This window comes from Phalaenopsis equestris, unplaced genomic scaffold, assembly GCF_001263595.1.
Source record: "Phalaenopsis equestris unplaced genomic scaffold, ASM126359v1 Scaffold001160, whole genome shotgun sequence".
NCBI lineage: Eukaryota > Viridiplantae > Streptophyta > Magnoliopsida > Asparagales > Orchidaceae > Phalaenopsis > Phalaenopsis equestris.
In genome coordinates, this window is record NW_018165599.1 from 160,737 (window position 1) to 173,626 (window position 12,890).

At 33.2% G+C, this 12,890-nt stretch overlaps 1 protein-coding gene across 1 annotated transcript in view; it reads left to right on the forward strand.

Moving 5' to 3' along the window:
• Nucleotides 1-654: 654 nt before the first annotated feature.
• Nucleotides 655-12,890, forward strand: part of LOC110033385 (mitogen-activated protein kinase 9-like) — a 41,195-nt gene continuing 28,959 nt past the window's right edge. Inside the window, exons 1-4 of the mRNA XM_020737345.1 lie at nucleotides 655-1,042; nucleotides 3,611-4,019; nucleotides 4,119-4,246; nucleotides 4,435-4,494. Coding sequence (XP_020593004.1) covers nucleotides 1,019-1,042; nucleotides 3,611-4,019; nucleotides 4,119-4,246; nucleotides 4,435-4,494 — 621 coding nt within the window. The 5' untranslated portion in view covers nucleotides 655-1,018. The remainder of the gene's footprint in view (nucleotides 1,043-3,610; nucleotides 4,020-4,118; nucleotides 4,247-4,434; nucleotides 4,495-12,890) is intronic.

Below are 12,890 nucleotides of genomic sequence, written 5' to 3' on the forward strand. Positions count from 1 at the left end.
ATATATATATATATATATATATATATATATATTATGGGCAAGGTGAGCCCTATAACCCATATAAATCCTTCCAAAATCATAAAGCATCAATAACAAATATTTATTTGAGTTGACTTATTAAAGCAATTTATAAAAAATAAAAAACCAACAAATTTGAATGGTAAAAATCATAGTATTAAGAACTTGGTTGAACCAACTAGTTCAATCATGAACTTATCATTCAGTCAATTCAATCCAAAAATAGAATCATTTCTGCATAGAACTATGATTGATCTTTCTAGAAGTAGGTCGATCCAACAGATCAGTCGTTTCAAATACTATCTAATTTTAATTCCGTGATTTTGGTGGGATGATCATAAATAAGATATTTAAATTAAAAATTCCATAAATAAGTTATTTAAATTAAAAATAGAGAAATATTATAGCTTAAAATTTTTATTTATAATATTATTTAAAGTATTTAAATGTCTTACTTTTAAAATAATTCAAATATTTATTATTTTATACGATTAAATCTCCAAATTAATCCGACCAAACCTTGTGCGAGTTGAGTAATTGCAATCTTTTAATATTCACCTTTAAATTTATAGATTTCACGCCAACTCTTTTGAACAAAACTAAATGAGACAATAAATTAAAGCCTTCCTGGCCGTTATGCATCCAAGCTCTTTAATCGGAATTGAGGAACGTAAGATTCGATAGATCATAAATGGACGGAAGCGGGCGGCGATTTCTCGCGCTAACGAGGAAGGGTGTTGCGAGGTGGCCTGATCCGCGAGAAATTCGGGCGCCGGAGGGCACACAATACCCTGACCACGGATCTGTCGCTCTACTGCGCTCGCGTTCTCTATATCTTGAGGTGACAATCCCCGTCGACGCCAACCTCGATTGTCAGCCACTGTCGCGTTGGGCGACGATAGGATCAAGGACAGGTGGAAGAAGAGATGGTGGAGAGTCTCATTCGTTGCTGAATTCGCTCTCAGCGGCCTTTAGCGAATACTAGCATAATCTGATCATAATGGCCAATAATCCACAGAAAAAGGTATGTTCTGATCCACCATTCGTCGTCGAAGATATTTTTTTCTTACTTTATTATTCTATTTCTTTCTCTTGTAATGGGTTTTTCGTGCGCATTATTTTTAAATGCTTGGATTGGAGAGGCATTAGGGATTTTTTTTTTTCCGATTATCAAACTCCAAATTGCTGGTGCATGAGAAGGCTGAATTGTTTTTAATATTTACGATGACTTGGATGGATTTCAGAATTGTGCCATGGTTGATGCAGTATTGGAATTTCCGATGATGCCAAATTGGTGTAATATCGATGCATCTGATATCAAATTGGTGTAGCGTGTGATTTGTAGATCTAGGAGACCGGTTAACTGAGCACTTAAGCAATAGTGGGTTTTTAGTAGGAGAGATATATAAAAGATAATCCATGAAGGGAGATCGAGTCACAAGTCTTTTTCAATTAGGATTCATTCACAATTTCTTGCTTTTCTGTTAGGTGAAGAATCTTTGTTATGAAATTCGTAGGACGTTATAAAACCTGAACAGTGGTGATGTTATAAGAAAAATTGATAGTAAGGTTTTTTTTAATGCCTGCTTCTAATTCAAAGTTCCCTTCATTATTCCAATCATTAGATTAATTACATTAATATATGCACATGTGTAACAGAATTGCTTCTTGTTAAAGAACTTCTATGATCAAATTCTGTGGTTGTTTATTGGTTAAGATCATTCTCTCTCTCTCTCTCTCTCTCTCTCTCCCACTCACTCATTTTTAGGGTTATAGATAAATCGAATTGAGCCAGATTTACTCCCTTGTTCTTTCTTAGTTAACTTCTTTTCTCGAGTTGTACTTGAACATGATCTAGATTTCAAAATCTTATTCAAGCTTAATTTTTTATTTTTTTAAATATATTTTAAGTTATAATCAAGATTCAATCAAACTTAACTAACTATTTGTAGGATTTTAATTATTTAAAAATGTAAGCTTATAATCAAACATAAATACAATCTCAATCTTTATTAAAGCTACTACAACTATGTATTATTTAAATGTATTAACAATAGATATTTTTTTGATATATTAATTTACTTTCTCAATGCATTCATCATAATTATAAATTTAATATTTTACTTAAATTTTAAAATGTATATGATGATAAAAATTGATACAAGAATGCATATTAACCATCAAATAAGCAATTAAGTACTCATTAAATGATTATTTTATGAATTACTAGTTAACAACAAATAAACATATTCACAAATATAAATGAACAAATGAGTCAATGTTTATTAAAGTATTAAAATAAACAAGCATTATGTGAACAAGTCATCCATTGTACTAATTTGCTTACAACCTACTCATTCTGTGATAGTTATTTTATGGATTTATCCATGGAGACAACTACTCTATCATAATTGCACATTATTTGGAAAAAACCTGTATTGGAGAAGACATTAGGATTTTCTAGGGATGTCAAATCTGCTTTGCTGGTAGAGTTTTGGTTTGACTTGAAAATGAGCCGATCTGAAACTGCATGACCTGAATATTAAACTTGACTGAAAATCCAACGCGAGCCCGACATGCTAACCTATACTTGACCTGTATAATCCATTTAACATACGACATAACAACTATTCAGGTCAAAGTTAGATCAAAATTAGGGTGATTTTGAGTCAATTTTGGATCAATTTTAGGTTTACATGTCGATTTTGAGTCAATTTTATGTCAGCGGGTCAACTTCAGATCAAATTCAAGTTGGGAGGTTAACCCGAACCCAACCTGAAAAAATTAAACAGGTTAGAATTCCTAACTAGAACCTGTCCAGAATATTATTCGGATCAACCTGAACCCAGTTTTTTTTATATCGCGTTCAGGTCGAGTTAGCATGACAGGTCAATTTCTTACACCAATACATGATTTTTGGCATAATGCCAAAATTGTTTGTGCGTGAAAAGACTTGTTTTTCTCAATATGTACAGTGACTTGGATGAAGTTTGGGGTTGTTCTCTTTTTGTTGCAGTCTTGTACTTTTCTTTGATATCAATTTGATGCTTCAATGGATCCCATTTGACATTGATGTAGAATATGATGTGTAAAACTTGGAGGGTGTGTGACCTTCAGCAATTAGGGGTGGAATGTTAGTGGGAGAAAGATATACATTAGAATCTCAGGAAGAGAGATCAAATCTGAAAACTTCTTTCATATGGTTCAATATTCAAGTTCATGGTTTTCCATTAAGTAGACACCATTAGTTATAGAATATTTAAAGGCGTATAAAATCTACCCACTGCATTAGTCGTGTGATATTAGAGAATGAGATAATATAGTATAATTTCATTGTTCCTTTTATGTTCCCTTTATTTCTCCGTCCATTTCAATCATTCAATCATTACATATTCATGCATGTAGATTGTGTTTTTTCATGTTACCAACTTTTTTGTGTCAATTAATGAGCTACTTTCTTTATTGGTAAATTGGATCATCGATGTTTTTCTCTGAGAAAGATGAGGATCTGCTGCTCTCTCTTGTTCTTTGAGTGAACGTGTCTTTTTATTTAGTGTGCAGTTTCTAACAGCTTGCTTTTATAAATGTTTAGGTCAACCCTCAAACAGAGTTTTTTACTGAATATGGTGAAGCTAGCCAATATGAGATAATAGAGGTTATTGGAAGGGGAAGTTATGGTACAGTAGGGGCGGCAGTGGACACTAAAACTGGGGAGAAGGTCGCAATCAAAAAGATCAATGATGTCTTTGAGCATGTTTCAGATGCAACTCGAATTCTTAGAGAGATCAAGCTTCTTAGGCTGCTTCGGCATCCTGATGTTGTAGAAATTAAGCACATAATGCTGCCTCCATCTCGTAGAGAATTTAGAGATATATATGTTGTTTTTGAGCTGATGGAATCAGATCTTCATCAAGTTATAAAGGCAAATGATGACCTTACTCCTGAGCATCACCAATTTTTCTTGTATCAGCTTCTTCGTTCTCTGAAGTATATCCATTCTGGTTGGCATCAATGACTGGTTATTTGGTTTATTGTATCATATGTTTTTGCTTATTTCTGAGCCCTTAATTCTGTTTCATTACTTGTTTTTTTTCTTTCAGCAAATGTATTTCATCGAGATTTGAAGCCCAAAAACATTCTTGCCAATTCTGACTGCAAGCTAAAAATCTGTGACTTTGGACTTGCCCGGGTGTCTTTTAATGATGCTCCTTCGGCTATTTTTTGGACTGTATTGCATCATCATCTCTTCATTGAATCTACATTTATACTTAAATATTTTTCAAATCCATTGAATATTGCGTTTCTTTTTGTTAGCTTCCGTACTTAGTATTTAGGGAGGCATGCGTTAAAATTGGAGGCTGTTGGGGGAAAAAATACATTATTAATTGGATTATTCTTTTTCCTCTGATGCTGTAGGATTATGTGGCAACAAGATGGTATCGCGCACCAGAACTATGTGGTTCCTTTTTCTCTAAAGTAAGATGCTTTAAAATTTAATCTTAATTATACGATTTCTTCAGGTTTTGATCTGCTACTCTTTAAATGAGATACTGTTTTTCATGTTTATTAAATTTTTATAGAACACTTACCAACTAGTGATTTCTTCATTTCCCTCTCACTAGTCTCTAGGAAGCGCAGATTAATAAAAAATTTTATGCCTGTATTGCTGCCACAATATTTATGAACTGTATCCTAACCCACACATGTTAGGAGGTTGAAACTTTGTTTTCCCAACTAAAACACAATGCCCTAATAGATGAACAGAAAAAAGAAAAAAATAAAAAATAAGACGCTAATCAACTCTAAAACTTAACTTAATGATTAAGGGCCAATTTTACTATGCTAAAACTCAACTCTTGTTTCACATGATGTGGGAGTATTATCCACTTTATATTAATTTCAACCGTTCTCTTGCTTATCCACATTGAGGATCAATATCCCTTGTGAAACACCTACATAGTTTTTGCCTGTTGAGACCTAAACTAATCATGGATCTCTGCCATGTACTCATCAATTTGTGAATTATTTTAATTGTTCTATAATTAGTATGGTTTTTACTTGTCAATTTGTGTGTTATTGTAGATATTTTATAATTATTCTTCCTTGGTTTTATGGATTTTCAATTGAAAGCTGTCACGACTTGGCCCGGGACTTGGAATTAACTAAGGTAGGACTAGACGGTCGGACGGTGGGAACTAAATTTTTCTATAATTTATTTTCTATAACCAATATTTTTAAAATGAAATTGCCACTATAAAAAATGAATTTAGGTAAAACATATAAATTTACCATATTTCAGCATTTTCTATAAATATTTTCTTTGTTATTGTTCATCTTTTAATCAAATAAATTAATCCTGAAAAATTAGTTTAAAGCAACGGTAAACTAAACAGAGGTAGTGAATACTTATGCTCTTAAACTGTAGTAATTTAATGAAAATGGAGATAATATGCATGCCAATTAAACAGTATAAAAAAATATAAGGGCAATTGACGAATAGTACTATTTAATATGATCAATCAAGGTGATTTTAAACTTTCACTATATCTTACTATGTCATTTAGATATCAATAAATTTTTAATCTATATACATCCGTCTCAGTAGCACCATTTAAAAATTTTATCATTTAAGACACTTCAATGTCAATATCATTTTCTATTTTCATGCGCGGGTATCTTAACGTTCCCCACTAGTATCATTAATAGATGATTCCATCATAGTCAAACATGCACGTGCAAACAATCAAAATAATGAATTATGCATATAAATAACATGAAAATATTAGTGACATAGACTTGATATGATCAAATAAAATTGAAGAGCTAGTAAAATCTATCCAAGCAAGTCATAGAATGAATCAAACTAAAGAGAAATCAATATTATTATAGTTTAAAAGTATAAGGACCTGCATCGGTGTCGATTTATTTATTTTTTACTTGCCTTTATCTCGTCTCTTCTAAAATTGAAGTTGCGATAAATATAGTATTCATTACAAAAGTTTATTAATTTATTATTTTATTTAAGTATTAATTTATTTATACAAATGTTTACATATGCCGATATAAATATAGTCATCCAATTTCTTTTAGTTTTCATGAAACATACAACTAATTAATTTAGCCAAAATTTCATTTTAATATTAGGATACCTCATCAATTTGTATTACTATATTTTATACAATATTGCTTTTAAATAATTTTTTTTCAAAACTTTTAACATACTTAACTTAGAAACCCTTAAATTGCCTTTTAAACCTAATTTAATTATATAAAAATTATTATACATTTTATAATAAGCATAATACCTGAATTTCTTTCTGCAGCAAAATTTGTTTTTCTCCTACGCCGATTACATTAGACAATTATTAACAAACATCAAAATCAATTCAATATAATAATTTTCTGAAGTTTTTCTTAAATAATCAAAATTAATAACTTAACTAATGAAATTTAATTTATTACCTTTTTTTAAAAAACCGCTGTCTTGCCTGAACCGAACATAAAGGCTCGGTCAAGCACGTAATGCCACTCTTGCGAGCACAGTTCCTCACCAAGCTTTTAGCTCGAACCTTCAAACCAGCTGCTCGAGCTCTCTTCTTCCTCTTCTTTGCTTTGGTAGGGCACAGGAGGGCTGCGCTGAGTGTCTCACATGAGGTAACTTGTTTTGTTGGGGGGAAATGACTCGGATCCTGTTCTCCTTCCTCCTCTTTCTACTCGCAGCAATCGACAATCGCTCATGCCCTGTCAAGAACAATGTGGAGGGAAACAACACGTCAAATGAGTTGCTCGTCTCCTTTCTTCTTCCTCCTCCTCCTTTCTTCTTCCTCCTCCTCCTCCTCTTCTTCTATGCACGGTTTATCCTCTATCTCACTCTCTCTATTTCTCACGCTCCCTCTCTCTCGCTCTCTGTTTCCCTTGTTCGGTTTCTGCTCTCTTCGAATGGGATATCCAACTCCTAAAAACAAAGAGGCGCATGTTTATTCGATTATTAACTTTATTTTCATTTTCATTTTTTTTTTCTTGTTATTACAATCTTCCCTCCTTATAAAAAATTCATCTTTGAAATTTGCAAATCTACGCCAAGCCTCAAAGTACTTCTTATCAAGCAAGGAAACTTAAATTATCGATAAATTTTCATGAAGTTTAAATCTCATTCAACAAGTTGAAACATGGATATAATAAAATAAAGGTTTGATATAAGATAACTCAAGTAAACTTAAGTAAACTTCTCCCATCAACTGAAATATGGTAACATCACTTCTTAAGTAAGGTAAAATAACATTAACGGAAGTCAACCTTTGATAAAGTCATAAACTAGAATGATTCACTTATAACATATGATGAAACATAACACTCATCAATCTTTAGTAGCATCAATATCAACAGTTGATTCTTTAAGTTCTCGACTAGTACGAGAAAAAAACTCGAGGTTGAACTAGCGATCTTGATTGACCATGACCAGGAGTTGAAGCTGTTGACTCTATCCTTTTTTGCCCACCTAAAATATTCCGTGAAAGAACTCCACTTGGTTTCTGCTCTTCTGAGGTTTTCTGGTCAAGTGAAGGGCAATACTTAGCTATATGACCAGGCTAATGACACTAGTGGTTTGTATGAGAGCCCATCAAACATTCACCTTTATGCTGTTCTTTACATTTGACACAAGTGACTATGGTACCATGAGAAGTGCCACCACTTAATCTGTCAGAATTGAATTTGGGCTTCTTCACCTTAACTCTTTCTCTTGTGTCTCCTTATGCTTCTGATTAAGTTAGAAATGAATCTCTACTCGTCTAGCTCGCTTCACTAACAAGGAATAGTCGTCGATCCTCAATGGCACCAACAGTTGCCTAATCAAATTCTTTAAGCCCGAAAGAAATTTTTAGCACTTCTCTTCTACAGTAGGTATCAGCAGTGGAGCACACATTGACAACGCAGTAAACTCTTCTTCATACTGTATAACTGACTTCTCTCTTGTATCAACTTGATAAAGTTGTCTTGATCTGTCTTCATGTGGATAAAGGAACAAACCTCTATCTTAAAAGCTCAATAAAATTCTCTCAACTTATTATCATGTTGTGTATGTCCTCTAACATATTCTGATGTTGCACACGCCACCACCTTTCAGCTTCTCCATCTAGCACAAATGTAACTAAAGGTACTCTTTTTTCATCTGCACAAGCCATGATACCCAACGTCTTTTCTATCCTCATTAGCTAGTTCTTCGTTTCAATTGGATCTTCAGTTCTCTTGAATAATGGTGGATGTTGATCTTAAAATATCTTCAAATATTTATCTACAACAACTATATTATTTCTAATAAGCGTTAATATGAACTAATGAATCAGCCGAGTTATCGCCTCCATCATCTAAGTCAGAACATTTGTATTAACATTAGACACTATTTATTCATTTTCTACCATATTCTCCCTCTTCCTGAATCTCAGATGCATCCTTTAACCTCAATTAAAATTTTTATTTAATTAATGTTAATTTAAAATTTCAATTTTATTATTATTAAAATTTTCTTGTAATTATCTTATTGGCTCTTTAAATTTTATTTTAGTAGTAGCAGTTCTAGTGACAGAGTTGTAACTCTGGATGATCAAATCATTAAAAGGTGTGAACAGTTTAGATATCTCGGGTCTATTATTCAAAGTGATGGTTATATAGATGGAGATATTTTTAATAGAATTCAAGTTGGTTGGTTGAAGTGGAGGAATGCATTAAGTCTTTTGTGTGATAGAAACAATAAATGAGTGATTAATAGAATTTTGCTCGCGTTTTGCTCGCTGCACGTGGGCCTCAGAGTTTCTTTGCCTTATTTTGATGTAGTTGCTCTCGACTTCGTGAATCAGATCGACCCTGCATCTTTTGCCTTAACTGTCTCGCCCTCACATTTTTTTCGTGTCTTTTGCCCTAATTGTCCCACTCTCGCATTCTTTCTGGACATCTTTACTTCTTCCTTCGATATCCTCTATCACTTAGCTGCATTGGTCTCCTCGTGAATTTGCTTGATGTGTTTTTTGAGTAGCACCCATCTTTCTTAGACTACTTGGTTTCTGGTTTCTTCGTGAATTTGCTTGATGTTTCTGTTGGTATTTTGTAATGGTTTTGAGTGAAAATTTTTGATGCAGAGAACAATTGAGAATTTGAATGGTATGCATGGTATATGCTGCAGGAAATTGAGCCTTATAAAATTTAGCTCTAAAATGAAAAAATGTTAAATTTCCTCAGTTGGAAATGAAGCCAATTATTTTTCCTAACTATTTATATGGTAGATTGAGTACTGAATGTACAATAGAAAAATTATGCTACATATTTAAAACCTTATCATAAGATGGGGTGTAATATTTTTTTTCGAAGTATGGTTTTTTCAAACATGTGCAAGAAATAAAGATATTCTTTTCTCTGAACACAATTGATAGAGGATAATCATCTTGCATGCTTTTCATTTACCTATTCTAACTATAGCATGAATGGACCAGTTGATAGAGGATAATCATCTTGCATGCTTTTCATTTGCATATTCTAACTATAGCATGAATGGACCAGGAATGGACTCATCAAATTACAAAGTGTGATATTTACATTTACAACACTTTGTCATCACAAATATATACATGAAAGGTGTATATCACTTTTAAAAAGGCAATGTTGGCAGTATTTTTTATAATGATAATAATGATTTGATTAGCATGCATGCTATGTGTTGCACAAAATTGAGCCTTATAAAATTTAGCTCTGAAATGAAAGAGTTAAATTGCCTCATTTGGAAATGAAACCAACTTTCACAATTCTAAGTTTTATGTATAACTATTTATATGGTAGATTGATTACTGAATGTTCAGTAGAAAAATCTTGCCACATATTTAAAACCTTGTCACATGTTAGGGTGTAATATTTTTTTTCCTATTATGATTTTTTCAAATAAGTGCAAGAAATAAAAATATTTTGTTCTCTAAACACAATTGATAGATAATAACTACTTACATGGTGCGGTGGTTTGCTGTGGTGATTTGTCCTTACCTGCTTGGTGTTGCGGTGTGGTGGTTTGCTTTTGGTGGTTTTATTTTTGGAGTGTTGTTCTTAGATTTATTTGCATCTGCGCATGGTGTTATGGTAGGGTTTGTATGTGTGGTGGCGAGGGTTTAAGAGGTGTGGCAATTTGTGTGGTGGTGTGCGTGGTGTGGATGTGCTTTTGTGGTTTGTTGGGAGGTGTGGAGGGTTTGGGAAGGTGTGGTGGTGTGTGTGGTATGGATGTGCTATTATGGTTGGGTGTGCAATTTTTTATTTATGTAACTTTGTCTTTTACATCATAGTAATAAAATTGTTAAGACCAAAGAGGTTAATACACCCGCAATGTGCGACAGAAAAATCAAAATAATATTTGACATTGAAGTCTCCAGTCCAGATCTCCATGAACTTGAGTCCACCCGTTTAGAATAGAAAGAAAGTTAGAGCTGCTTTTCTTAGAAGACAGATATAGCAACTAGTGGCTTCATGCAGCGCAGAACCCCACACATATGCTGCAACTTCTATCGACCAGGTCCTGCAAATTTTGAATGTAACTAGGGAAATTTGTGTGGATTTGCCGCTGTACTTGTTTGCAATAGAATTGCTTGAAGATCCTACCCGTAGAGATTTTTTCGTTAAGATACCCGCTGACCATAGGGTGGCGAACCTACTAAATTTTTATAATCACAAAAATATTTGACTTTCTTATTTACTATCGCTTGAGATATTTATGTTTCTATATCTTTTTTTATTTTGTTATGGATATTTCAACTGCTTGGGTCATGGCTTATTGATGCTTATATGTTTATTGTGTGCTACGTAACCTTATATGATTATAGCTAATTAATTAATGCTTCTTTGTTAGCCTGTACGATGTTGATATACATGGATGCAACCATAAAAAGATGCAGAAGAAGAGTTGCAGTTGTCGTATGCTTGATGTACGAATGTTATAACTCGTACATAGATCGCTCCTCTTGCATGACATCCTCATATATTGGGGACAAATATGAAGAGTTTCTTGCGGGCCACCTAATGAGATTTAGCAATATATTTCGCATGTCACGGAATGTCTTCAACCATTTGTTTGAGTAACTACACAAAAATCATGGACTTCATGGCTCTTTCAAGACGACTTCACCAGATGTGCTAACGATAACCCTCTACATATTATCGAAAAACGAATTAATGTGAGGAGTAATAGAGCGATTTCAACAATCATCTGAAACAATTTGCAAATATTTCTCAGTGGAGTTGAAGACACTTGTGAATTTTTCTTCACAAGTTATAAAACCAACAGATCTTACTTTCGAATAAACCCTCGTGGAGATTTCATATGATTCACGATATATGTCGTTCTTTAAGTTAGTGTTTTAAATTTATTACATTCAATTTTCAAATGAACAACGTTATTACGTAACTCATCGTTATTTTTCCAGAATTGTAGTGTAGCAATCGATAAAACAGATGCACGTGTTCCAAATAATGAGAAGATCGCATTCATAAGTCGTTGCGGGTCCCCACATAAAATGTCAACACGTGTTTCACTTTTGTCATGACCGGTTGGGAGGGCAGTGCACATAACCGTAGAATTTTTAAAATTGCAATACAAAATAATAGGTACAACTTCCCGCATTTTCCCACATCTTCCCATAGGTTCGCTTGAGACTTGGCTACTCTCGTAATTCAGTTTTTCCTCAACACTAATCATGCAATACATATCAGGTAAATACTACTTGGTTGATGCTGGATATCTGTTGCAGCGAGAGTATTTGAAGCTCTATCTTGATACGAGATATCACATACCTGATTTTAAGCGAACAGGAAATGTAAGACGAGACAGAAAAAATGTTCAATAAAATAAATTTCTTCTTATGCGGTGCCATTGAGAGGATATTTGGTGTTTGGTAGAAATGTGTTATACTCCGCAATATGCTATCTCACCCGTTTACCAAATAGGTGTAAATTGTGATTGTCATGATGACTCCATAATTACATTCGGCGGCATCTTTCCCACAACGGTATCGATTTCCTTAGGGTGAACGAGGATCATGAGCATGAACCTACCGAGGTATTTGAGTACTGTTTTGGACATTATTTGTCACAACTTGAGAATGGTGTTTCCACCACCTATACTATAGATAGAGAATGTATAAGCAAGATGACAAAATTGATGGAGCAAAATGTGGATGCTACAGCAGGAGGGTTATTGAAAGATTGGAGTATTTATTATTATATTATTTGTACTTTATTCAATACTATTATACTTTATTCAATACTATTTGCATTTTATTCAGTTTCTGTTTATGTTTTTTTTTTCTTTGTTTGGCGCTTTTACGCTATTTCTAAATGTTTTTTTGTCATTTATATTTTATTTGTTTTTCTATTGGTGTGTTAGAGAGGTCAAATATGAGAAGTTTGACCTTATGAGTTCTTCTGGATGGTCTATTAGTCGCTGTTGGTTGGTGTCACATTTGAAATTCTAATGAAGTAAACTGAGCTTCTCTCTTCTATTCAGTGCTATGGTTTTTTTACGTCCTTTTGGATGATCTTTTTTGATGATATGCATATGTGACACACACAAATTTGATTTTGTGTGAGTTAAGGACAACTAAGAACTCTTTTTTTACAAGGTTTATTACCTTCTTGTAGTGACTGATTCGTTAATTGATATACCGAGTTTTTTGAGGTCATATGGCTGCACAAAACTGTAATTAATTACTTTTTTTATCAATTTCTACTTGTGTTATGACTAAAGGATTGTTTTTTAAAGCATTCAGGAACGATAAGCTCTATGATTTTTGGGACCTTTGTAGGTTTGTTGTGCCATAATTACTTTTTTTATCAATTTCTACTTG